The following is a 27,682-nucleotide window of genomic DNA, read 5'->3' as shown; positions in this document are numbered from 1 at the left end:
ATGTCTTAAGGAAGTGTCCAAAACAGAGGTAACGGGAGCTCTGATCAGACTGTAAACTGCTCAGCAGCTCAGTAACGGTTGAACTTGGATCAACCATATCAACAAAATTCTTTGAACAATGACTATATTGATTACTTGAAAGAAACAAAAAGGGCAATGGGGCATCAAACCTCCTGGACTTGGCACTGTCCTACATGAAAGTTTTTGCACCAATGACATGATATAAATTCAACAAGCACCACAAGATTTCTCCATACACATGAACTGCTCAATCACACAAAGTTCTGAGTTTGTTTCCAGTCTATTATGGTGATTAGTCCACTTATGCATCACCATAATTATTGCAAGAGTCTCCAAAATTATTACAAGATGAGAGGAATAGACTGATCTGTCAAGATAAGTCCATAGCACTGGTTTCGGCTGTCACATTGACAGCTCCATAAACCAAGAGCATGCTCTCTATGGATCATATGGTACATATAGTACAGGAAGGGAAGTCTCCGTAAATCAAAAAATCATAGTAAGGGGAGACTTCCTAAATCCAAATTTCACGATAGTGAAAGCCTTCTTCTTTTACCAGGTGTCTTAGTTCCATGTACCACCTGATTGCCATCTTTTGTGTTGCTTCTGGCAAAGGGATTAATTTTGTTAAGTGTTTTAGAAACAGAACTGAAAAACTTTTTGCTTGATGATGTCTTCGCCATAGCAGCTTTATCACATGGGTGATGTCTCTCAAGATCAATTAATCTCATCTTCATACGAGTGACCTCTAGTCTAAGATCATCATTCTCTCTTGTCAAGGTGGCACAATTCTCCCTTGGTGACATGGTAGCACTGACTGTTCCCCTTCTCAATTGGTGTGGCACATGTACTGGATGCAGAGACTCTCCCTCAGTAAAGGTGCCAGACAAAGCACTTCGGAGACGCAACTGTTCAAAATAGAGCACTTGAACCATAACATACACTGGCAGCCTCTCGTTTTGAGCTGCATGACTACATGCTACTGGTGAAAGCTTTTGGCAATCCATTAGTTTACAGATTTGTTTTCTTTCAATGTCAGATAATATTGGATGTGCCTGCAAAAGCAGGCCACTGTCAGCTTTCCTTCATAGCATTGTCTTTAAATCAGTGATTTCTTATACTACAGTATCAAGCAAAGTGTGCCCAAGGAAGTACTGAAATTTCAATGTGGTGCCAATTTTCGCAAATTGAATTGGAGCTTGAGAAGTCTGCATCGTGCAGTGCAGTCTTAAATGAAAGTGCATCCTGTGGTGATACTCAGAGCTCATTTAGATAAAAAGATGCTGCATTGAAATTGGTTTGAAACCTTAATCTTGTTGGATTGCCTGTTCAGATGCTTGTGCAAACTGAATCTGCAACAGGAAACCTTTCTCAATGACCCTGTATTTGAACGGTGTGACACTGACATGCCATAGGAGCTCATAGCCACTGTTGTGCTGAACTGCTACACTCATGCATGAAAACACTGGTTGCTGCTCTCAAGTTTCCTTAACTCTCAAACATGCACAGGAAGAGGGAAGACAGGAGACAAAGGGACTGAAAACTGGGGTTCTTGTTCTGAGTGAGTTCTGCAAAATGAATAAGACTATAGAGGAGGCAGTAGGCTTATATAATCTTCAAGAGTCATCTCTGGCTGCACCAAATCTATATCTGAAGTTCAGCACCGCTGGGAAGCAGAAGACATCAAAGAGAACTGCTGCTAATTTTCTAGTCAAACAGGTGCCAACTTCTCCTCTCCAAGGTATGATGATGCCTACGAATCCCGGGATCATCAGCAATTCATCAACTTGCTGTCTTTTCCTGCTGTTAAGCCTTTATCACTCACTTACCCCACTAGAGCTGACAACCATACAGAGAATATGGAGAAAAATCTACATCTGGCCCTGGGGACTTTTTTCCAAAGCAGAATTCATTGACAAAGGAACTGAAGATGGTGCCAAAAAGAGAACTTTCACTGAAGAAGGTGCTGAAGTTAGGAAAGATAACGATCAGAAGCATTAACATGCACACCAATACACTGTTCAACCATCCAAAGGAAAACAATCTGTTACAGGTTTGCCAAATGTATGCTGGTTATTCTGAGAGACTGCCCAATGGTCATAGAACCAAGGCTATGTTAAAATAACATAGATGTGCAAGAGGGGCAACATCAAACATCCGATCCCTGAACACTAGCTGCCAACAGACGTCTGCACCTCTAAGTAGGATTTTCTAGAAGGGCTCAGAATCTTGCCTGAGACTTTGGGATGGTGGGGAACCAACCATAATAAATGGGAGGCTTTTCAGTGGTTAATTGGATCTTATTTAGGTTACACATGGATATTGATTGAAGCCATCCACTCTCCTTAAAAGGTTATCTTATAGGGATCTTTAAGAAACTCAAGTCGGTTTTCACACCTTTTTTAGTTTGTTTTTGTTGCAACATACAATGTAAAATAGTCACTCTCAAGGTAACTGCGAAATGTTGTGGGGGGGACCATGAAATGTTGTGCTTCACCCCGAAACATTTTATCTTTGAGCAAGTCCCAAGTGAAACGCCAAGTGAAATGAACATATAAGATAGTTTTCTTTATAAACAATCAATCCCAACTTACACATTTATACAATGCAAATCTGTTCGTGTCAACAAATAATGTCTTTCTTCAGATGGTATCCTATATACAGAGTGTGCAAAAACCCTCGAAAAAGCAAGAAAAAATAAATTTGTTCTTTTTAAAAATCATGTTTCAGTTTCACTATTGGCATTTCAGGTTTCAATGAAATGTCTCAAGTGTTTCGCTCAGTGCCAGTAAAATGCATTTCACGGTTACCATGATCGCTCTTCAAGGAGTCTCTACTATTCATGGCATGGTGATAGAGGATTCACTTCTATTACTATTGTTTGAACCACCTTCTGTTCTATTTTCGCGATGATGGAGGAAAAAACAGAGGCTAGCCTCCCCATAGGGCCTTTCTTGCTGATGTGCTGATGTACTGCCTTCTTTCTAGTCCTGGCACTTTTGTTGAGGAGAGATGTAGCCTCAACTACCTCATCCTAATAGATGACCTGCATTTTCTGGTTTTAGCCTGTGTCTGGACGGCCTGTCATTAAGTGAGTAAAATGGCAAGCCTAATTACAAGGTTGTGTGCATAAAGATCTGCCCCATCTCAGTGAACATTCAAGCCTTCGCACTTTTGTTGAGGAGAGATGCACCCTCAACTACTTCATCCTAATCGATGACCTGCATTTTCTGGTTTTAGCCTGTGTGTGTCTGGATAACCTGTTGTTGAGTGAGTAAAATGGAGAGCTTACTTACAAGTTTGTGTGCATAAAGATGTGAAACATCTCAATGAACATTCAAGGGAGCAGTAAGTAGGCAATCAGTTTTTTCCTTGTTTAAGTTTGTCATGTCTCATTAGGACCAGTATTCTGGATCCTAGGAGAATTAATGTGTTGTGCAGCTATCGCCTTGATTGAGAGATTTATTCCAGCCTGTAGGTGACCAGTCACCAGTGGCTGCTGCATTTCTGCATTTGCAGCCTGTGCTCAAAACAGCTCAGCCTTGACTAATAACAGGTCAACTACCCACCTTTGCTATAAAAAGCAGAATGACATCATGAATGGAAAACTGCAACAAGGGAATTATGCATCTTCTAGTAGACAGGGTGATGACAGAAATGAGCATTTGTTTATGGTGCAACACATGAACAATTCTGTGACAAGCACAGAAGAAAGCAACGACGTATGGTATGTTGACTCAGGTGCATCAAACCACATGACAGGTCATGCAGAATGGATGGAGGATGCAAGGAAAATGGAAAAACTAGGATTTGTGGAGACTGGTGATGATACTGCACATCATATTGTGCAGATTGAAATTGCATTTTAGCTGTTTATGCACTCAAAACTGCTTTGCTTTTGTTCAAGCAGTCCACCTAAGGCCATGGAGATCATGAGTGCAATCATCAAATAGCTGCCCAGTGGTGCATAGAAACTGTTCCATACAATTTGAAGCATATGAAACATATTCTAGAGAAGTGTTTCATATATGTGAGACACACAAAACTTTTTTCATGCAGCTTCTATTAATCTATTGAAGTAGTTGCATCAGGCCTTTTGGCCAGCGAAGTATGATCAAAGACAGGCAGCAGACACTCATGGAGCCAAAGGCTATGAAAACACAATGCTACAAGAACAAAAGAAGGGGATCATGAGGTGGGCAGAATAGGGGTGGGGCAAATGATATCCATGCATGGAACAGCCACACACCCTTCCCTCTCTCTCTCTCTCCACACACACACAGCCACATCCCATATCAAGATGAAAGCGAACCCATCAAGTGCAGACCACCACAGTCCCATAAACGAATGGTGGTTCAGTGCATGTCATTCAATCTTATGCCAATGAGTAGGTTGATGCTCTAATACCAATGAAACAACCCTCTGGGATCCAAATTCCAACCTGTGCACAAGACCAGGATTGTCTTTGTACATTGTATGGCACAATCCGCACTGTACTATACCATACAAATTCATATGGTTTCGTACCCAAAAACAGGCCCCAATTGGACACCGCATTTGCCACATTCCTGCACCACTTTTTGCCTTGGATTTGCCTATGCCTGAGGGTTTCTGCACAACCCCACCTGCATGTCACTTTTGGCCAGCCTTCTTGCCTTGGATACCACTTGGTCCAGCTGTGCAGACACCCCTCAGCCACCTCGGATTCCAGCCAGCTTCAGCCTTGGCCCTTCTTTGACTTCACACCCTTCAGCCTTGGCTTTCAACCCTTGGATTCCAGCCACCTATGCTCTTGGATCTCTCTCTTCTCCCACACTATAAAAGGTGCTCCTCACCCCTCCACACCAAATTAGCAAGCATTCTCATCTCCCCCTCTGACGTATGGGCAATCAAGCTCTCACTCCCCCCCCCCCCCCCAACAAAAACCCCCTCCCTCTTCAAGCATCAATCTATCAAGCCTCTCCCACCCCCTCTCTCTAACTTTCAAGCCTCTCACCCTCCCTCTCTACCCAAGTCTCTCTCTCTCTCTCTCTCTCAAACCTCTTACTCTCCCCCTCCAATTATCAAGATTCAAGAAGCAAGAGAGACAGCCTTGGGCTTCTTGAATCCCATTGTCAATGCATGGGCCGCTTGCTTGAGGTCAAGTTTCCCACAACTCTATAGACTCCATGTGCAAGCCATTGTTTTGACTCGCTCATAGAGGACTTCGAGAAACTCAAGTGGGCAAAGAGGGTAGTGGTTAAAGCTACATCAATTGTCACCTTTTTGGGTGCTTGTGATGTATATTGCAAGCATAGCACACTTGAGTTGAAGAAGCCTCATTTGACTCTACTTTCATGCAGTTGCTCTTGGAGCACATTTATAAGGTACAGTCCACCCCCTTCACCAAACATTGATGTCCACTCTATGGAATGAGTGGGAAGACCACAAGATAGGGGAGGTCAAATACACATAACGTCATGGAAACCAAGAAAACCTAGTATCTTCTAGAAACTAGTGAGCAAACATGGGAACCAACCTTCCATTTTCACCAAGCACATGCTAAAGTAAAGGAGTTTCATCAACGACACCCATTGAAGCCAAAAGCCTTACCAAGAAACCCTATTGCTCCTTGTGGAACTCGTCACTAAACGAGGGGCAAGTCAACACATGGAATGACATGGATACTGACACATGGTACGCTAATATCAGCAATGACATAAGCAATGATTCAAATATCTTCTAGAATATTCTAGAATCTTCTAGAAACTTCATGGAACCTGCTATCCTTGCTTGAGCATCTGTTATATTACCTCTTAGCACCGAGTTCCACGAGGGTGTGAGAATGCACAATTAGAAGAGAAACACGAACACAAAGAGAAGCATAGAGAGAGAGAGAGAGAGAGAGAGAAAGAGAGAAAGCAGAAGATGAAGGAAGAACACTCCACTCACTCAAGAAGAATGTTGATACAACAAGGATGGACTAATCAATCCCTACACACAGCCCAAAGCATCAATGGGGCCACTAGATCAAGCTAATGACGATGTTAGCACCAAGCATGGAGTAGTGTCAAAGTGTGCACCTGCAAACAAAAGACTAAAGACTGAAGAGTATGTGTGTCTACCAAGTGGAGGTGTAGCTATAAATAGCTAGAAGACCAAAAAACTGGCCGACTACACCTATAGGGGCCATAAATACTAGCCGACCAGCAATAAATGCTAGTCTACTAAAAAAACACCAGAAAATTAGGGGAGGCCCAAAAAAATCCTAAATGACAATGACAATGTCCAACAGGTGTAGGCAGACTGTGGAAAGTACAAACTGGCCTAGGAATGCACACAAGAAACTGACAATTGAAGAAAATGCACCTAAATTGCCAAAGCTCCTATGTCTCCATCACACTCTGACTGGAAATCACAACCAGGAGATGACAAACTGACATGACAAACATAGGTAGGCTAACATTCCCTCTCAAATCCTAGGAGAGTCTAGAGACCCAATAATCTCATGTGACGAAGCATAGAAGCCTTGGGCAAAGGCTTCATGAAGAGATCTGCTGCATTGTCCGCCGTGGGACAATAGCCTACCCCTAGCTCAAAATCCACGATCTGGTCTCGAACATAGTGATACTGAACCTCAATGTGCTTCGTGTGAGCATGAAACATAGGGTTCTTTACTAGAGCTAGAGTACTCTCGTTGTTCACATGCAACTCCATAGGTCCAAGCTAAGAAAAGCCAATCTCTGCCAACAACATGCAGCGAAGCCAAACCGCCTCCATAGCTATAGAACATAAAGCACAATACTTTACCTCTGTAGAAGAAAGAGCCACATTAGGCCGCTTCTTACTAATCCCGAGCCAAGCGTAGAAGTTGGGGTTATATTCCAGTTGAGCGATGATGCCAGGAGGCATATTCCACGGTGGATTCCGTGCCACGGTGGATTCCGTGAGGTTTTACGGTGGATTCCGTAAACTTAGATGACCGGGGCTCATACACAAAGTGGATTCTTTGTGCGAGAAGTTGATGGGGACGCCTGTCCTTTTCGGGCGTTTCATTAATTTAGTGTGTACATGGGTGATTCCGCAAAATGCATATTAAATTAATAAACGTTTATGAGTTTAGAGTGCGCACTCGTAATAAATTAAGGTTAGGATTTATTTCTAACCAGTTGATTTATTTATGTAGCTGAAGACTGCTAGGTATTCACTTTTGTCGGTTTAATTGTATTATTTTACTAACGATTGTGAATGCTTCAGTTGATGTGTAGAGATAGCAGCAGTGGCGGAGGAAAGCATTAGAGTCTAGCGAGTATTCGACCTTTGGATTATATTTTGATAGGCGCCACGCCTATATTTTGTTATGTCTATTGAGGCATTGATTATTGATTATTATTTTGTACGCACCTATGCGCACGGATATGTTATTTCTATTTGGACATTGAGATTGGGCGTGCCAGACTCCATGGGCACCGTCCATTAGCTTTATTTTCTATTTTTGTAGAAAGCAAACTCAAAAGCTAAAAGCTTGTCATATTTTTGTAAATTGGGCTATTATTGAGCATGAAGATGGAAATATACATAAAATACATGCTTTGTGAAGCGCTCACACAAGGCATGGAGGGAGATTGAACCCAATTGGTCTCTTTCTTCTTGTCGTTCATGCTTTTACATTGTTTTTTGTGCAAAAAGGTAGAGTTCATTGTTCTTGGGGACCTTCCGGGATTCACTACGTGAGCATACTGCGACCGATCTGCGCATCAGAGCGGCACGGTCCAGATCAAAGGGTCGAATCCCTACGTGTGTGATGTATGTGAGGACATCTGTGAGAAAGTCACTAGAGTCGACTTGACTTGAGATGTGGAGCTCTTCCTCTGTTAAGAGGCGGTCAAGATAGGGATGTCCTGTGATATGCTCGTCCATGGGTCGACCCCGAAGAGTGGTTAACACTCTATATGAGGTAGGCGCGACGTAGGTGGAATCATACTCTGCCGTTTTGATGGCTCGGCGTTGTTCGGCGTTGGTCATTATGTGGCATCCGTCAACCTCCCATTGCAACCTAAGAGCATACCACTGCCTTAAGAAGGGTGATCCAGTATCAGCAAGGTGGGATAACCTTGCGATCTCTTGGTCAGTGATAGCAAAAGTGATTCATGGATCATATGACGTGATGAGGCGTTGCTTAATGGCTTGCTCTTTGGAGACCTCGCTAGCGAGCAACTCAACAGCAGAGCGAGAAGCCTGTGCAAAGGTGAATTCAAAAGTCTCCTAAGAGCAAGGCATATTGCGCACTTATGTTGCAAAGGGTTCCGCTAATAGACCCAAGTCCAAGCGGTTATAGCTGAGGGCTAGCGACACAAAGGTAGCATCGAGCCGTTTGATGCAATCCACCACATCATCTCCAGTGTCCTCTGCAAGATCAACGCCAGCGCCAGAAATGACGTCCGTTCATAGGAGAGCGTAAGGCCGACGGGTAGTTGAGGTTTGCTAGAACTAGAGGTCCTTACAGTACATAGTTGCGGTTGGAAGTCCCCTTGAACCTGCAACCGGGCTGTTTGCAAGGTAGGTGGGTTAGGGTCAGTCGCAGCAGCTGAACTGTTGCAGTCAGCTTTGCTGCGGAGAGTCGGGTTGACTTGATCAGATGATGCCACATGTGGCGGTGGCGGTTGCTTGAGCCGATAGGTTTGTGCGACTCTCTTGGGCCGAAGCGTAGGGGAGTCAGATGGGTGGGGCTCTGGAGAGCACTGCAGCCTATGGTCTTGAGGTGTTGGGGGATGTGGGCTGATCAGGCTTGAGGGTGGCGTAGGACTAGTGCCTTTGGCCATAGGGGCCTTAGGGATCCACAGTGAGGCATTTCCCTCATAGTAACCTTGCGCACGCAAGAGGGTTTTAGGGACCCATATTTGCTTAATCACGCGGCGCTTCCGGTGATTGCGTCTTGGCCTCCTAGATTTAGAGTTGTGGGTCTTATGCGGACAGGCGTGTCTAGTCCTAGGCGGTTCTCGAGGCTGTTTAGACACCATTGGAAGCGAGGCTGTTGGGCCCTTACTTTGGTTGCTGCGGTCTGCGGTTTATGGGAATCAGGGAGCGGCAGACGCGCACTATCCCCCTCCTTAATCTTGCCTACGGATTTTTCTATCGGTGGCCCTGCGGACGGTAATGGTGTTACGCAGCCCTTGCTGAAGGCTGTGACAATGCGCACGTTGCCGATTGCTAGGTGAATGCGCTACGACTCATAATCAGCATTGCAGTGAGTTTGCTTTTTTAAGGTTTGCCCGAGCAGTGACTCCATGCCTGCATCCGTAGCACTCGGCAACACGTAAAACAACATTGGAACAGTCTCAAACTCGATAGAAACGGCAACTCTACACTTGCCGAGAAGTGCGTAAGATTGAGCCCCATATAGGCTTAATTTGGCAGTTGTGGGTTGAAGTAGTGGTTTGCCATGTTGGATCCAATGCTTGTGCGTTAAGACATTGAAATCTGCTCCCTCATCAATCAAGGCGTTGAAGGTTATGTTTGCTTGGCAGTGACCGTGACACGGAAGTAGGCGGGTTCTACAGCTTCCTTCTCATCCTCGTTGATTTCAGTGATTGTGGCTGCTCGTATTTTGACCGGCGGTTCTAACATTGGTGGCTCATGCAAAGGATGAGTGGGAGGGTAGTACTTCTTGACACGGCTGCCATTGAATAAGCCTATTCCTTCACCGTCCAGGGTCTCAAGCTCGACATTACCAGTTCGGCTGATTGCCCGAACCTTGAAGGGTTTGAGACCTCTGAATTTCATCTTTTGCTTATGTCCTTTAACTGAGTAGAGGAGCACTAAGTCACCCTGCTCAAACTCGCACTGCTTGACATGCTTGTCAAACCAGCTCTTGCGTCGGGCTTTCTCGCAGATAAGCGCATGGGTGGCTAGAAGACGAGTCTCTGATAGGCGTTCCAGCTCGACCAAGCGTTGCGTCCATGCTTCCTTCCCTTCCCATCGTTCTTGGAGTGCTATTCTCAGACTAGGAACGAAGAATTCTAATGATAGAATTGCTTCAGTCCCATAGGTCAGCCTAAAGGAGGTTTGGCCGACGGCCGTTTTATAAGCTGTGCGGTAGGCCCACAAGGCTGCCATCAACTTGTTGTCCCAGTCGCTTCATGAGGCTGAGACTACTTTAGTCAGGACGTTGATAAGAATTTTGTTAGTTGATTCTGCCTGGCCATTAGCCTGGGGGTAGTATGGTGAAGATTTGCAATGGATGATAAGAAAGGTGGATAGGAGATATGCTATCACTTCGTTAATGAAGTGTGTGCCTTAGTCGCTAACCAATTCAATGGGGCAACCGAAGCGCGAGATCACTTGCTCCCATAAGAACTTGGCAGTCGTCCTAGAGTCGTTTTTTCGTGTGGCTCTCGCCTCTGCCCATTTCGTGAGGTAATCCGTGGCCACCATGATGTACTTGGCTTGTGAGTACTGCGCCGCGGGGCTGATGGGTCCTATGAAGTCAATTTCCCATTTTTCGAAGGGTTGGCGAGCAATAACTGGGGTTAACTCCATTTGATCCTTACGAATCGGGACTTTTGTCCGTTGGCACTCGTCACAATGCTTGATGAATCGCTTAGCGTCGCGGAAAAGTATAGGCCACCATAGTTGGGACTGCAGCACCTTCCGTGCTATCGTGTCTCCGCTAAAGTGTCCTCCTGCAATGCCGTTGTGCGCCTCTGAGAGCACATCATGCATCTCATGCTCACATACGCACCTACGCAGCAATCCGTCTTGCCCCAGCCTATAGAATTGGCCTGCAATCAACTGGTAGGGCTAGATCTTCAGGATCAAGCGCCTAAGTCGTGCCTTTTCTATTGGTCGCTCAGATAGTCCGTGCTCGAGCACTTGGACTGTCGTCTGCCCAGTATGGCGTCAGATCAGCCTTAAATAGATCTCTCGCTGGACAGGTGGAATAAGTGGGCGTCAGGTAACTCGTCAATGATGCCCTGTCAAGCGGCTTCTCCTGTGGGTATACGGGACATGTGATCAACCATGTAATGCTGTTTTCCCTTTCGTACCACCACGAAGAAATCGAACTCTAGGAGCAGGAGGAGCCATCGAGCTATGGGTCCTGTAGCACAAGGTTTGTTCACTAAATAGAGCAGGGCTTAATGGTCCACGAAGAAGATGAAAGGGGTGGCCAATAGGTAATGCCGGAACTTCTTCATGGTGAACACCATGGCTAATCCCTCCCTTTCTGTTGTCGAATAATTCATCTCCGTCTCAGTGAGTTGTCTGCTAGCAAAGCTCACTAGGTAATCTAGGTTATGCTCACCAGGTTGGCACAACACTGCCCCCACGGCAAACTTACAAGCATCGATGTGTACGTGGAAGGTATGGTCCAATCTGGGGCTCGTAGAATCGGTGTTGTTGTCAGAGCCTTTTTCAATTCTTCGTATGCCCGTTGGCATGCCTCGATCCACTCGAAGACAATCAGCAGCTTGTACAATGGCCTGGCGAGATCAGCGCGTAGTTCAGCACAAACCGCCGATAGTATCCTGTGTGGCCTAAGAAGCATTGAACTCCCTTGTAATTAATTAGGGGTGGAAGGTCAACGATAACCCTGACCTTTGAGAAGTCAGTGGCAATGCCGTTCTTCGATACCACGTATCCTAAGATACATCCGTGCTTCACCCAAAACTGACACTTCAAGGGGTTCAAGTAGAGACGATATAAGCGGCACCGTTCAAAGACTGCACGGAGTTTGTCTAAGTGTTCGATCCAGGTCGAATGGACACACAGATCGTCAACAAAGACCTCTAACTCCTTGCGAAGCATGTCTTTAAAGATGGTGCATATGAGGCGTTGGAAAGTGGCAGGGGCATTGGTCAACCCGAAGGGCATGACTATGTATGCAAAGACGCCCCACTCAGTGGCAAAGGCGGTCTTGTGCCTGTCTGCAGGATACACTTGCACCTGGTTGTACCCTGAGAAGCCATCCAGAAAACTGTAGACTTCCTTGCATGCCACCCTCTCAAGCATGTGCTCGGTGTACGGCAAGGGATAGTTCTCTCTCTTTGTAGCAGCGTTCACCTTCTTATAATTAACGCACACTCGAATTTTGCCGTTCTTATTCATCACAATGACTATGGATGATACCCAGTCTATGTGCTCAATTTCATAAATGAATCCAGCTCTCATCAGCTTGTCAATTTCCTCTTTGACAACATGAGTGTGTTTTGGATTCATGGGGTACGATCGCTGCTTGACCAGCGTTGCATCCGACGTCATGGGTATGTTGTGAGTCACAACACTCGGATCTACCCTCTGTAGCTCTTCTAAGGACCAGGCAAATACGTCTATGTACTCCCGCAAAAGAGCGACAAGACTCAACTCTTCTTCACCAGTCAAGTCATCGGCAATGAACATTGGTCGGGGTATCTCCCCTTCCAGGGCTAGGTTTACCTCCTTGACCTTGGCTGGTCCTTCGATTGGTTCGCTCCTCTGCCCTTGACGCTTGGCACCTAGCAGAACCACTACCCTATCCCCTTTTTTGAATTTAGTGAAGCATTTAGGGAGGTCCTGAGGCTTTCGCTGTTCTTCTAATCGTGCATCCCTGGGGTGCTTTGCCCTATCCTGCCTTGACCATCTGCGCCTCAGGTGGACGGGTAAGTCCCCCTTGGTACGTCTGGTCATGGGCGGCCTAGGGATCTCTGGGTCGCTATCCGAAGTAACTTCCGATTCAGAGTCAAACCCTCCATCTTCGCTAGAAGAGGTAGTCTCCCCTGGTGGCCGCAATTCGAATGGCGATTCGGTTCTAAGTATTGATGTCGTTCCTGATTGGGCTAGGCCTGCTTGCTCAAGGTCTATGGCTCCTATACATTCCAACCATACACGATCACATTTCATGCCCATGACTCCTTGCTCCAATCTAAGAGCCTGCCTTTTCTGCGGCTTGGCGTCTGCTCGTATTTGCTCAATTTCTCGTCCTTCAGTGTTGTACTCTATGGTATCCACTTCACCCTCGCTCTCATCACTGAAAGATTGGCAGTCTTCCTATTCATCGCAGGAATCTTTGTCATTCGACTGCTCATTGTCTCCTAGGGCTTGGTATGCCCCGTGTCGTTGGTCAGGAACCAGGGCCCAGTTATACATGAGGTTCAGCTCGTGCACCCTGGTCCATTGCCACTTGGATTCCTCTAAGAGGTCCTGGAGTGGTTTGAAGTTGGCAGCTGGGTTGCCAACTAGCTGGTCCGGTAGGTATTCCAAAACCCCCTGGAGTTCCCTTTTGTTGAATGGCACTTGGAAGGTAACAGGCTTAGGCCTTCCATGGAGGCTTGTTGCCATCATGTAGACTGGTGTAGAGAGTGCTTCGTTTGTCTTGCCGATCGTTTTGATGGCCTACTCATACGCCTCATGGTCTGAGAATGGCAGGTCAATTGTAGCGAGAACGTGCATCCAATCCCGCTCATCCTCTGGGCATGGGATATACTTGGTCAAGGACCTATACGACTCCCTGACTTGAGTGTTCCCTTTGAGCATGGCAGAGATGGCGTCTAGGTCGACTGGTCAAGTCTTCCAAGTGTCCATCTCTATTCTTACGGCGCCAGTTCTATTGCCAAGGAAGATCAAGCCGTTACCCCAATCTTCGATGACTCTAGCGTCGCGCATCCAGGGTCGGCCTAATAGAACATCGTAGTCCACTCTCTTCATGACTATAAAGTCGACAGAGAACTGGACACCTGCGATCTTCACTGGCCAATTCTTCAGGACCCCGAATAGCTTCACTCTCATACCGTTTGCTAGCGTGACGTTAAACCTAGCAGCTTCGACAGGCGAGTTTCCCCAAGTCTGCAGCACTGCGTGGCTAAGCACACTAACCCCGGCTCCCGTATCTACGATTCCCTTCCTTGTTGTGTCACCCAGGGCTAGGACCGGCAAGACTGCGTGTATCTCAGAGCCTTCCCAAAAGGCGTTGATGTGCAAAGATTTAGGCATGGAGAACAGCGTCAGACTTGGCAATTGTGTTTCTGCATTCTGGTCTCGAGGGTCTGCCGTGACCTGCTCTTGTGATTTCTCGATCCACTGCTTAAGGTCTTGCCATAGGGCAAGGTGCTACTTAAGCAGATCCCCCAGGCTAAGTGTTACAGGGATGGTCACTAGCGTGGTCAAGAGATCATTAGATACTCGTCCTTCCTTTAGCCTAGACTGTCCGGGCCAATGGCCGCGGCTAATCTGCGACTCTGTTGCGTCTAGGCTTGGTCTCAACGGCACTGCTTGTGGCACAGTGGCTTCGGCCGACTTAGGTTGAGGCGGTGACATTGGCGTGCTTATGCTGGAGAGATCATCGATCTCGTCCTCTATGATGGGTTCAGCATCTTTGAGATGTTGTTAAGCCTCCCTCACCCATTCCTTCACCTTTTCTATGGCCTCTAATTGTCGCTTGGGATGCGGGTATTCCCCTATCTTAGGGCTTCTCTTTTCGGCTGTCTTAGGGGCTGAAGTCTCTGCCTCCGCGTCTGAGACTTTCTTTCCAGTAGGTAAAGTCGTAGCACTCTCGGTCTTTAATGCGACCTTAGCTTCCGATCTCTTCTTTTTCCGCCTACGGCTTTTCTTTTCTATTGAGGTTGCGTCAAGATTGCTAGGTCCTAGCAGAGAGATGCCGGCCTACTCCGTTTGGGCTCGGATCATAACTCGCAAGGGAATAGGTGTGGCCTCCCCATCAGGGTTTTTGACACCAAACAGCCCCAATGGGACAGATGGCAAATTAGCTGAGCTAGAGGACGGCTTCCGCTTTGGGCAGTCAATGAAAAGATGGGTGATTCCGCACTCTGCGCGCCTTTGGTCAGTCTTGTCCCTGTTTTGCTGCTCTCTTTCAGGGCAGCGTCATGAGACATGACTGAGGTGTCTGCAAGTCCAACAAGTGACTGGATCCTGTGGCTGCCCTCCTAGGCCTCTACCCCGTCCTCGTCCTAATGCCATCACCGGCACGGGTCGATAATCCATAAGGACCGCGTTGCCGTCGTCGTCATGCGAGACGTAAGGGTATATGTAGGTCTCTTCATCATTCGGCTCCTCTACGTAGTGTACTGGAGCATCGCTCGGTGGGTGAGTCACATTAGGACCAGGCGGTCTAGGAATGCCTGTAGGATTTATGTCCATTCTAGGGACAGCTGGTTTCATATCGTTAGGCGCGGGTAGAGCCAATGGGACTCCCCTTCCGAAGAATGGCTGCGGCTTGTTAGCTAGATAAGGCTGGCCGTAGGGTTGCGAGTATGGAAGTCTTCGTGGTAGTCTGCAATGTGCGATATCGTGGCCGAACCTACCGCAGTTAGCGCAAGGTCTTGACCTAGGGTCTTGACACTCGGCCGGCAAGTGGTTTCCACCACAATACACGCACTGGATGTGCAAGCGCATTAGTCGTCTCAACATGTCTTGTATCTTGGCTAATTCCATCTTGACCTCAGCCAAGCCTTGGTCTGTCTCGGTGGCCTTTCCCTTATCTTGGGATGATGGGTTTGACCGCTCACTAGAGGCTGACGTTCTCTCTAAGCTTCGCGGGTTGGTCTCTTCTAGATTTGAGCTCCTAGAGCTCCGCTCTTTCAGCTGGTCATCGACTCTGATGGCTTCCTCAAAAACTCTAGCCACCACGTCCCGCTGCAAGCTTGAATTGCCTGCCAATGCCTTATATAACTCCTCATCTCTAATTCCGCTAATGAATACAGTTGAAACTGCTCTGTCAGTCGCTCGCTCGCCTAGAGGGATTCTCTTAAAGAGACTTCTCACATGGGTCACGTAGTCGCGGATGTCCTCTTTCTGCTTGACATTTATGAAGCGTACTAGCAGGTTATCGAAATATCCGGGCTCGGCGAACCTCTTGACGAAGAGATCCTTGAGATTATTGAAGTTGGCTCGTTCCACGGCATCAAGGCTTGTATACCACGTCCTACCCTTGTCGCCTAAGCAAAGCCCGAATGCTTGCGAACGTTGAGTCTGGTCGTTGAGGCCGTTGGCTTCGCAGACTTGCTCAAACTGCTCAACAAAGCTGTATGGATCGTCATGCAGTTGGTACTTGTCGAGTTGCTTGGCAACAATCGGTATTTTGGCCTGGCTCTTTGAGCCCTGCATTGCCCCTAATCCTGCAAGCAGAGACGTCGCTAGTGCAGTGGCACTCTGTTCTACTGTGGTGTTATCGAGCAGCCGTTTCATGAGGAGCTCGCTCAATGTCGGGTCTCCTTCTAGCGCTCTCTCATGGTTTGTTCGGTTTCGGCCAGCCAAGTTCAATACTCGCTGCACCTCATGCAGCTCCATGCTTTGCCTTTGGCTCCTAGCCTGTTGATCCCTATTATAATCAGCTATGCCCTACAATACCTTGAGAGCTAACCTTCTCTCCCCCTCTAGGTCTGCAATGATTGCGTCTGCTGTCCTGCCGCGGTGCTCGTACCGGGCGTGCGTGTCGTAACTACTCACCATCTGCTGTATAGCATCTGGGAATACACTCAAATCGAGCTCCTCATTAGACCGATGGTCTGAGCTTTCTTCCGTCATGGTCGAATTCTTGCGTTCCGCTGCGCTGTCGATCAAGTTGAATAGTCGTGAACAAATCCTCGTCATTGGCGCTCCTTGCTTGGTTCTACCCTGCACTTCACTTGTTTGTCTATGTCTTGGGTCCTCTCCTATTGGTGGGTTCCTTGAGTGATTTATCTGAGTGAGTTCCTTTGATTATTGAATACAAACCTCAAGTTATGGTCACTCGGTGAGTGTCGTTTCTCGTGCACTTGTGCCCAATCAGGCTTTCAACTTTTTTAAGTGTGCTTCAAGTGCGGAAATTCAATGTGAGTGCCGCAAGCAATTCCTTGGCGTCTTACTCACTCGCTCGTTTCGGACCTGATAGGCTTTGTTGCTCAAGTCCTAGTCGTTCTAGTGGGTTCTAGGGTCTGCGCTGCTTCTTACCGTTCACTAGGGGGTAGGTCGCTGGGGAGTGCTCCAGCACTGTCCCTTGGTCTTGACTCCTACGTCGGGAACTACCTACAAGGCGTTCGCCATGTCGTCCTGGAGCGGGTTGCGCTTCCAGTCGCTCGTGGGAATCAAGTTTTGATGTTTTCTCCCTTTTCTTTTCTTTTTTGTGTGTCCGACTTTGAGAATCGGACGTCCGATTTACCAGTGGTCCGATTCTAGAGATCCGATTTACCAGTGGTCCGATTCTAGGAATCGGACCAAGTAGGTCCGAGTTTGAGTAGTCCGAGTCTCGGAATCGGACGGGGTTTAGGTATCCGATTTTAGAAAATCGGACAAGTGGTCCGATCGGACGGGGTTGGTTCAAGTGTCCAATTCTGGGTGGTCCGATTATGGACTAGTCCGATTCTGGAAATTGGACCGGACAGGGTGGTCCGATTGCTGACGTGTCCTAATTCGTGCGATCGGGATGGGTTGGTCCGAGTCCGAGCGTCGGAGTGTCCGAGTCGGACGGGTTGGTCCGATTGAACGGTTATCTGAGCGTCCGATTCTGGGAATCGGACACTGAGTTGGGTGTCCGATTCCGCCGGCCCGACGCACTTTCGAGCATGGATTCGTCCAAAATCTCAAGATATTGATGACTATAGACCACAAAATTCACCAGTAATGATGTTGGAGTGGTGGGGGAGAGATCTATGTACCTGGGAATCGCCGAATGCAACGTCACGCCGTGCCCTAATCGATCGAACGGTCGCCCAAGCTCTCTCTCTCTCTCTCTCTCTCTCTCTCTCTCTCTCTCTCTCTCTCTCTCTCTCTCAGCTGGTTGCAAATGAGAATTCCCTTGCCCTTCCAGAACTTATAACCCTGCTGGTCATTCCCCGAATGCTACAGATCACTCTCCTAGCGATTCCTACACATTCAAAAGCGCATTTCCTCCATTTTCCCCTTGTTTTCCCCGATTTTCTCCCTGTTTTACAGCAGCAAACCCTCTGCCTCTCGGGTGTGATTTCCTACTGTTAACCTACTCTAATCACAACATAAATCGAAAGCAAAACACTGAACTAATTTCTCCATGTTTTCCAATCATCAAACAACCAGAATATCCCAAAATACTTACCTGTTTTGAAGATCAAAAACACCCAACTTCCTACCTATCTCAAGCTCCGTTTCGGGGATAAATACCCTACTTCGATGCTCGATATGAGGCGCGCAAGTGCTCAAGCTTGAATCCGTTGGTCCCAGCAACGGAACCAAAATGTGGGAGCTTTCGCTCAACCGCCAAGACCCACGGACCGCTTATTGTTTCAAGCGTTCCAAGCGAGCTCTAATGGCTATCTCTCACCTAGCCATCGCGCCGTCGATCCTACGAGTGTAGTGAGCTTACCTTGATGCTCGATCGAGTACCCTCCTCTCTCTTGCACTCTGGTAGCTCCACGATTCTTGATACTAGCTCAAGCATCCTCAAGCCTCCTCCATCTCCAAGCTCCATCCTCCCTAGCCGCGCGCGCAAGAGAAGAGAAGAGAAGAGAAGAGAAGAAGAGGAGGAGATGGTGAAGAGCTTCACCCTCTTGATCCCTCACTCTCACACACACTAACTCCCTCACACTCACACTCCCTCTCTCAAGAGCACACACAAGCAAGAAGGAGAGAAGAAGAGAGAAAGAAGAAGACTCTTTTTGCCACACACCAAAGAATAAGCTTCTCATTCACTTTTCAACTTTATATACAAAGCCCTAAATCCTTTTTGGACGGTCATCCCCTTTTCCCTCTTTTACATGGCCGGCCGTAGCCTAGGCTCTTTTTCCCATTTCCCATTATTCTAATTTATCATATTCCCAACTGATGCGTACACTTTGCACAGGAGCGAGCCTGGCACTCTTTTACAAAGATTCGGGGGCGCTCCCACATTTTAATGATGCGCCCTTTTTCTCTTTTGTTGTCTCGGGCCAACACCGAGACTTTCTGAGGGTCGTGCCCGAACATTTAAATTTTTCAGGGACTGGTTACCGGTCAAGGCATCTTTTTCTGCTTTTATCCTGCGCCTTTTTTGCTATTTCCATTTTTTCCATTTTCCACTCCTCTGTGCTGCGGGAAACATGGTAACACATCTTCACCAAAGCTCTTTCTCGTGACAAATTTGAAGTATTTCGCAATGCTTTAAATTTTATCTCGTTTGATGGCGGATGATCCTTGTACTCTTGATCACTCTTCACTCTAAGGGGGTTTGTTGGGTATTTCACTTACGTCTCAATTACGCCTACGCTCACATAGGAGTGTTGGTGATCAATAGGACACTGGGACACTTTTTACTCTCGGTAGAAGAGGTTTTTTTCCCCCAAACTTATGGTCTTATTTCGTATGTGCTTATGTCACACACTTATGGACACTTATCGTGTTCGAGTGTGAACACCCCCTACAACCCTAAGGTTTAAGGGTTATACCTTGTACTTTCAGCTTACACTCTTTCAGTCTATTGCATTGGGTGTCGTGCTTCACTCTCACACTATCTACTGTTTTTTGTGTTGAGCTTTGATCCTGACTTCATTTCACAGACCACAACAAATAGTTCGAACCCTCGAGTTTATCTTTTTTGGGTAATGAAGGTAAGATAGGCACTGAGGGTATCAAGGACAACATCTTCACTTTGGAAAAAGCCTTTTGTGATAGATGAATAGAAGGAAAATGAGTGCAAACAGAGGACTCCTCCGGCTGAATATAATCGCGATAATTGTGTCTCCGCTCAAAAGAGTGTTTGGAAAGAGTCTCCTCCTCCAAGTCATCAAAGCTCATGAACTAGTAAGACATCTTTGATTCTACAATCACCTAGAAAGCTGCATTTTGATGGAGACAACGCGAGAGACAAAAGACATTCAACTAACAAACTATAGATGTGCCATCTGTCAAGAAAAATTATTGCATGCCACTAAGAAGCTGTCGCCTTGAGCCAAGGAACAATCACCTACAAAAAGAAATTTGCATTCGGCAAAATGCATAAAACATGCAGGAAACAAGGACCTCTGAATGTCTGGATGCAATCGTTGGGTCCTGGATGCTGTCGCTTAGCCTTCTAGAGAAATCGCCTGGCTGCTAGGAAGGTCAAACGTGTAGTGGACCACTTGTATGGAATGTGAATGCAACAAACGCAAGCTGAAATTTTGTGTTTAATAAATTTTGGCTGCTCCTCGTGAGAGTGTGTAACAAAAAAGAAACACGATTGCATAGAAAAGCACAGAGAGAGAGAGAGAGAGGAAGCAAAAGATGAAGGAAGAATACTACACTGACTAAAGAAGAATGCTAGTACGATGGGATGGATTGATCAGTCCCTACATGCAGCCCAAAGCGCCAGTGGGGACACCAAATCAAGCTGATGACGATGGCAACACCAAGTACAAAGTGTTGGAGTGTCGGAGTGTGCACCTGCAAACAAAAGTCTAAATACTAAAGACTGCAGAGTATGTCTCTGCCAAGTGGTGGGTGTGGCTAATAGCTAGAGACCAAAAAACTAGGCAACCTGCATCTATAGGGGCCATAAAACGTTGGTTGATTGAAAAAAAATGCCATAAAATTAGGGGAGACCCCAAAAAAATCCCTTATGATGATGACAATGGCAAGTGTAGACAGAGACTGTGAAAAGCAGAAACTGGCCTACCTAGGAATGCACACATGAAACCGACAACTAAAGAAAATGCACCTAAACTGCTAGAGCTCCTATGTCTCTATCAAACTCTAATAGGAGCTCACAACCAAGAGACGATAGACTGACATGACTAACATAGGCAAGCTAACAAAGGGGTGGTGGTGTGCTTTTGAATAGACCTTGGCTTGGTTGGGTGTGGAAGAGGAAATTTGTGAATCTTAACAAGAGCTCTTTGAAGATGTAAAGCGGGTTCCTTTTTTTGGGTCACTTACATCATAGCCCTTCCAATGGACAAGATACGGTAATCTACCTCTTAAAATTCTCGAATCTAGGATTCCGTCTATTTCATATTCTTGGTGATCTTCAATTATGATTGGAGGTGACGGCTTTGTTATTCTTCCAAGGATGCTGGATGTATGACATGGCTCCAAGACTAAAACATGAATTACAAGATGGATTTTTGTGGACTGGGGAAGCTATAGATGATAGGTAACTCGATTTACTTAGCCAAGAATCTTGAAGCGTCGAAGTCATTGATAATCCAGTTTCTAGGTGAGAAAAACGTAGATCACATCAAAGCCGCCAAACTTTATCTCCAATTTTGTATAATGAATGTTACATGCAAAGCTTATTTGCATTTCTCTTATATTTCTCTTGAGCTTGTTTGATCTGTGCTTGCAACTCTTTGTGAATATCAAAGAGGTGTTGAGCTAAGTTTGTAGGTAGAAACTGGATACTTCTCATGTGATCTTACATGATTGCCTATCCTTGGATATTGACTATAATTAGCAAAGAATAGTGTGAATTGAGTTGAGGCATAGGAGCCATTATTGTATGCAAACTCGGTAAGGGACAATAGATCCACCCAATTGTCTTGATGATAGTTGATTGTGCATCTAAGGTATTGCTCCAAGACTTGATTACAAGAGACTCGCAATCAAATTCTAGTTCAATTTCTCTTTCAAGTTCTTCTCTTTTAAGTTGTGAGAGCAACTCCTTGCTCTCGAAGAGCACTTGACATGCCCATAACAATTTGGTAAGATTGAAGGACTTATAGCCGATGACCCCTATTTATACTATAGCCTAGGGAGGTTAAGGGGAAAACCTGTCATTACAAATAATGCCACCTGGCATGACATGCATATCAACACATAGCATGATATGCATATTGACACATGACATGTTGACATTAGCGACATACGTGATAATGCACATGTCTCCTAGAATGTTCTAGAATCTTCTAGAAACTTCATGGAACCAGTGGTTGTCCTCGCTTGAGCATCCGTTACACTATCTACTTGAGAAGCTTATTGGCGATACTTTAGTTTCCATGTGACACTCCCACCATTATCTATTGTAACAACCAAAGTGTCATTACCCTTGTAGACAATCCGATCATTACACCACGGACACGGCATGTGGAAGTCCACTTCCACTTGACCACAGAGCAAGTTGAGCGAGGCACTATCTATCTAGAGTTTGAATCTTCATCATACAATTTCGCATACATATTGACCAAGGCATTCAATCAACCAACGTTGCAATATATTCTACCCAGGATCGGCCTAGGTACACCATCCCCTACTTCTTTAGATTGACGAGAAAAGGATACTTCCCTCCAACTTTCTCTTCCAGTTTGAGAGGGGGTAGCTTTCTTCTCTTAGTGATGAGGACATTGTTTATAGTTTCTTTTTCAGACATTATATATATTGTCCTTTGTATCTTCATCCGTATCATCAGGATGACATGATTGTTAAAGAACACTTGGACAAATGAACAATTCTCCTACAAGGACACTATCCAAGTGGTACCATTGCATAGCATTTTATGTGAGCAGGATCACGCCTACATTGTCTCTTGCATAACTCTAGCACATTGGCATTCTGTTCTATGAACATGCATTTGTGCGCATTTATCCCTTTTCGGTCTTTTGGAGTGGTTAACTCTAGATCCACCATATTTGTGGCATTACACATGGCAATCTTCAAGGCAATCTTTTTTGCTTGCTCCCTTGCAATCTTCAAGGCAATCTCCCTTGCTTGCTTGGCTTCACTCACTTGCTTTTTGCACATCTTTTTTGCCTCTCTACGTACCATATTTGCTTCACACATCCTTAGCATATTTCTTTGTCATCGACACCTAGTAGTGATAGGGATAGCTTGCTTATTTTGTGAAAGCCTTTGGGACTTCACCTTAGTCTTCCATCACTTACTTAATCGACAATAATCCACATTTTTTGAAACAAAACACTCAAATTTTAAAAAACCCAAAAAAAACATAATGAAGTTCATTGTGTTTCCATCCGCCTTTGCATGACTTAGTAGGCCACTAGGCAACCGACATGCACCCTTTGTTTGATACACAGCCTCTCTGGGGTGACCACTTGGACTCCCTTGGTAAGATAGCCATTGCCTCTGCAGTCTTGGTAGGCTATTGGACACCTAACGTGCATCCTTTGTCCGATACCCTGGCTACTTTAGGATGGGACACCTTGGGGAAAAAAATACCAAAACAACCAAAACTTTGGATTGGCATTTCTTTCTATCTTAGTTCTTAGGCCTCAGATGTGTTGAGCTAAAATAAGCATTACATGTTGAATTAGCCTCTTAGAAAGCCCAAAAAATGCTTAATTAATAAAAACCCTAAAATGGTGCAAAGTTTGAGAGAGTTTAAAACAGTATTCAGTATGAGAACCCGAAACTTTCTGTAAATCAATAGGCTACCCTCCATTAGCCTAATCTCATTTTTGCAAGTTTCAGGTGATCTAGCTTTGCTACCCACATCCCATTCGCAAAGGATATCTCAACCGAGGCTAGCCGATATTGTCTCCATTCATCCAACACCTGTTTCCAGACTCCATGCAATCTACATTGATTTCTGCTACATTTGTTGATCAGCCACAACGTCTACAATTGGCAACCTACTGAACTGCTGCATTTGTAATCTATGGTTGTTGTATGGATTGCCACATCATCATACCTACATGTTTACTGCTGTCAGCCTGCCACATCATCATACCTGTGTTTTTGCTGCCGTCAACCTACCACATCATCATCAACTTGTTGCATTGGCAGTTCTCTCTCTCTTCTACCTATCCGACACTGATCTAGCATCACTATTTGCTGCATTTTCTGCTGTCCAACATCTTGGAGGTTGCCTTGATGCGTTTCAAGATCCGTTAGGAATATGACACACTCTCCCGCTCATTACCTTTGCCTTGGTCCTCCAGACACGAGAGTTCGGGGTATAGTTTTCATTCCTTGCACAGTTTGTTTGTTGCGTGAGCATTGTATATTCAATATTCATTCATTTATTGAGACCTTTCACTATGTCCATTGTCTCTGAGTTACCCTAACCCTAACTGTGTTCTATTGAGTTTATGATTGTCATATGCTTTCATTTATGTTTCTGCGTTAGGGTATTTCTTCACACAGTCCTCCTCCATACTAATGATCCAAATGGAGGAATGGGTGGCCGATGCCTAGCCGTCCAATTGACAGCATTCCAAACCGCAGGATGGCAACTCATCTAGCTGCAGGCCATTCCCTATCCAGCATGCCACATGGTTGCTGCTCGCAACAGCCTGCCCATGCTGCCCATGGACAGGTAACAGGACCCAGCACACTGCACTGATGCTGGAATTTCAACCATAACAACAGCAGTGTATGATCAAGTGCCACCTTTGCTGATACAGAACAGTAAAAGGAAGACAAGATGAGGTAAGGTCACTTCATGGAAGGCCCTCGATGAAGCATTCATACAATCACATATTCAAGCTCAACTTTTGAAAATCCAGGACCACACCACCTTTATTTTAAACCCTCAATGTGCAAGATGATTGAAGTAGGCATGATCGTCATGCTCATTGAGCATTCTGTCAGCCTGAACAAGATGGAGATCTTGAATAGCACATTGGCTTCTCGATGGCAGGGAGTTTGAGTCATGATTGGATTGCCTACAACCTCTGGCTTCTGTGCTATCCCCAGTGCCTAGAGCCCTTGCATTGATTTTCGCACCTTGTTTGGACATCCAGGAGCTTCAAGCTTCTTGTGTCAAGCATCCCTGCACCCATTTCAGCACCCTTGGGATCTCGACACTTCTCTGTTGGGGAACCAAATATTTGAAGGGGCACACTTGTCATTGTCTTGTCTAAATTGCCTGGTCATTTTTCTGATGAAGCATGTACCAAGACAAATACTCATGCTTTCACACTTGTTTTCAAAATGTCATAAACCTTGGCCATGATGAAAGCAATAAAGCACTTCCTGATAAAATCCTAACTAAAATAGAAAGAGCAAAAACAGAACATTTCATTTTTCACCCATTTACAATTTCTCCGTATATAACCATACCTTTAGGTATACATCAATAGCTCTATAAATGCTGTCATCGATGGGACGGGCACAGGTTGGAATGAGTTCAGCAAGACTGATAAACTTTGACACCTTCAGATTAGCATCAGGAGCAACTTCTGCTAAATATGTATCAATGACTTTAGCCACTTTCATGATTGCTGCCATTTGTGAAGCAGAAGTAGATTCATCTGAGTCATACACAGGTGTTCTGGAATCTGATAAACTATCACCTATATCTCGTTGTAAGAAATGAACTAGCAGCCTGTGCACAGTATCAATGTCAAAAAGGGTATCCCCTCTATGAGAAAGAGATGGTATAAGAAGGTCCTCTACAGTTGCTTGTTCAAGCTGTGCACCAATTCTCTTCTCAAGATCAAGTCGGCATGCAAGTGTTGAGTCAAGTCGAATTGCAGCTCTCAGCAAACTAAATAGATAGTCTGTGGCTACAATGTCCCTCTCAGAGGGTAAAAGATTAACTACTCTCTCCACAACTATCCGCTGCTCATGTGCTAGTGCTGAGTTGACAATTTCCTTTTCATATCCTTTCTGATCCCAAATGCACGGTCCATCATTGGTATCAGTCAATGTTCCCAAATAATGGTGAGTATAATGCATAAGAAGGCTCACAATTGATGAAGCCTGCAATCCTCTATACTTCATGGCCATGAAAACCCGTTGAAATAAGTCAATAGGAAGAATTACCAGGTCATCCACCCACCATTCAACAAAACTTTTGTCTGTGGGATTCTCCTTGATGCACCAGGTTGAATTGCTACTGGATACCTTGGAAGCTATTGTATCAATGCACCTGCTAGTTATCTTTGTGTCCTCTGCAGCTGATAGGATCTTCTGACAAGCATGTAATACTTTCACTGACTTCCTAAAGCTTTGGAGCACAACCTCATTCAGAAACAGCTCAGTACAACTTATTAAATTATGCCCTCCATACTCTTCTGTCATCTCAAGGTAGTCTGCAACACAACGAAGGAGAATAACATTTGAGGTGTCAATTTCAAACTTGATTCCATAGCAGAATTTGGCAGCCAACTCAAATGCATCTGGTCCACCAGGAACATTTGCCAATTCCAATTGATAAGGATCTCGGCCTTGGCCCTGGTATTCTGCAATCATCTTCCTTATCCGACCACTTCGTGAAGAAAGTGAACTCTGAAAGGTACATTTTCAAAAATACCAGCTAATGACTGAAAGTCAATGTAAACATTATAGATAGCTTCTTGACACTGATGTTACAACAATACCAAGTAGCGTACTTAGCCCGCAAATGCTGTTACCTTGTGAAGAGCAAAACCCACACCATCGACATGCACAATAATATCACTCTGCAAATCAGCCCAAGAGACCCTGCATGGAAATGCCATTGCAAGAATGTTTCACGTCATCTCATGACTTGAAAAGGTTCATCAATAGATACTTCTGATCTGACAAGCAATCTACAGACTTCTTTGGGAGGACTCTTTGTAACAGACATCTTAACAAACCATTGACTCGTTTCCAAAAAAGAAGGGGCAATTGAAGAGGGGGGATGCAAGTTGTGTTTTATTCACATGCCAGAAAGTCTAGTTGCTGGTATCATTGAAGTAATGTGATATAGATCAAGTTTGGGGTTCACCCTTCTTTAATCTGATTCCGTGAGACAATTGGGCTGGCTGGAGACCCTTTATTCGAACGGCTCGACCTAGGCGAAACCACGAGCATTGCCTGCTGGTGGACTTTGTAGCTTACAGTCATTGTTTCGATTACCACACGTGCAACACGGTGCTTACCTGTTCATGGTAGAGCAAGGCTAGTGCCTCAACAAGCACAGCAGGCTCTGCACGTTCTTGAAGGACATGAAAAAAGGAACTTGCATCAAACGAAAGGTTGAGCTAGTGATCTCTATTGTAGCTCGAAGGTAAAAGTGCAGTTTGTACCGTTGGTATATGGCATGTAAGAGCGGATCGATCAACTCGGACTCGGCCTTGTGTGTGTGTGTGTGTGTGTGTGTGTGTGTGTGTGTGTGAGAGAGAGAGAGAGAGATCCAGGCATGAGCTTTTGAATTTCAAACCGTGGACTGATCAAGCCACTATAGCCGCTTGGATTTCAAACTCTCCTCTGGAAAAGCTTCAAAAGGCTGCATAAGCGCAAGCGCTTACTCTTTGTAGCCCGTTCAAATTTTGCCTTGGGCTGGGACGAACCTCGCAGGCCATGACACAGCAGAGACCGACGCTCTCTGGTACACAGACCCGCGCGCGCGCGCGCGCGCGCACACACACACACACACTCTCTCTCTCTCTCTCTGCTGCTGATCAGAGCACGTAATCCTTGCCGGAACTAGAGTGGAATCGCCCGAGGAAGAAGACGAGGACGCTACAATTACGATGCCGTAGAGACATGGAATCCATCGCCTTTGGAAGCTAATTAGCAGATACGACTCAGAAACTTATTTGGACTTGTCGTTATAGTTTGTTTTGGGCCCGGAACCGGACGAGATTTGAAATTTGGATTTTCTTCGGATTCTAATCGTAATCGTAAGAGTACCCATCGACCTGCTCTTTGGATTTTGGTGGCTCCTTGCAAATACTTTCGAAACCATTCTAATTTCGGTGACATACTTTCGTCCGTTTTATGGCGTCTCAGCGTTCACACATGCTCGCACCACCAAAATTTTCTAGTTTGGGTAGTGTGCTTTGGTCCACAGCGCATCCACCGCCCATGGCCCGTGGGGGCAAGGAGACCCCAACAGCCACACAGTTGCACTCAGAGCAAA

The 27,682-nt window shown here is 45.7% G+C and overlaps 1 protein-coding gene across 2 annotated transcripts; it reads right to left on the bottom strand.

Moving 5' to 3' along the window:
- LOC148028776 (BTB/POZ domain-containing protein At5g48800-like) lies at nt 1–27,391 on the bottom strand. 2 transcript variants are annotated; one of them, XM_087687565.1, is made up of 5 exons: nt 26,847–27,391; nt 26,546–26,755; nt 26,208–26,277; nt 24,913–26,082; nt 1–1,076 (listed from the first exon to the last, which is right to left on the bottom strand). In XM_087687565.1, exons 2-5 carry the CDS (start codon nt 26,662–26,664, stop codon nt 549–551), a joined length of 1,887 nt encoding a protein of 628 aa, XP_087543691.1. In that variant the 5' UTR covers nt 26,665–26,755; nt 26,847–27,391; the 3' UTR covers nt 1–548. The 2 variants fall into 2 exon arrangements, with proteins under 2 accessions (XP_087543691.1, XP_087543692.1); XM_087687566.1 differs by having other exon boundaries at nt 26,546–26,746.
- Nucleotides 27,392–27,682: the final 291 nt, after the last annotated feature.

This window comes from Lygodium microphyllum, chromosome 11 (genome assembly GCF_053477565.2).
Source record: "Lygodium microphyllum isolate KBCC chromosome 11, Lygodium_microphyllum_v1.1.10, whole genome shotgun sequence".
Classification (NCBI taxonomy): domain Eukaryota; kingdom Viridiplantae; phylum Streptophyta; class Polypodiopsida; order Schizaeales; family Lygodiaceae; genus Lygodium; species Lygodium microphyllum.
This window is presented reverse-complemented; position numbering and strand designations above follow the sequence as displayed.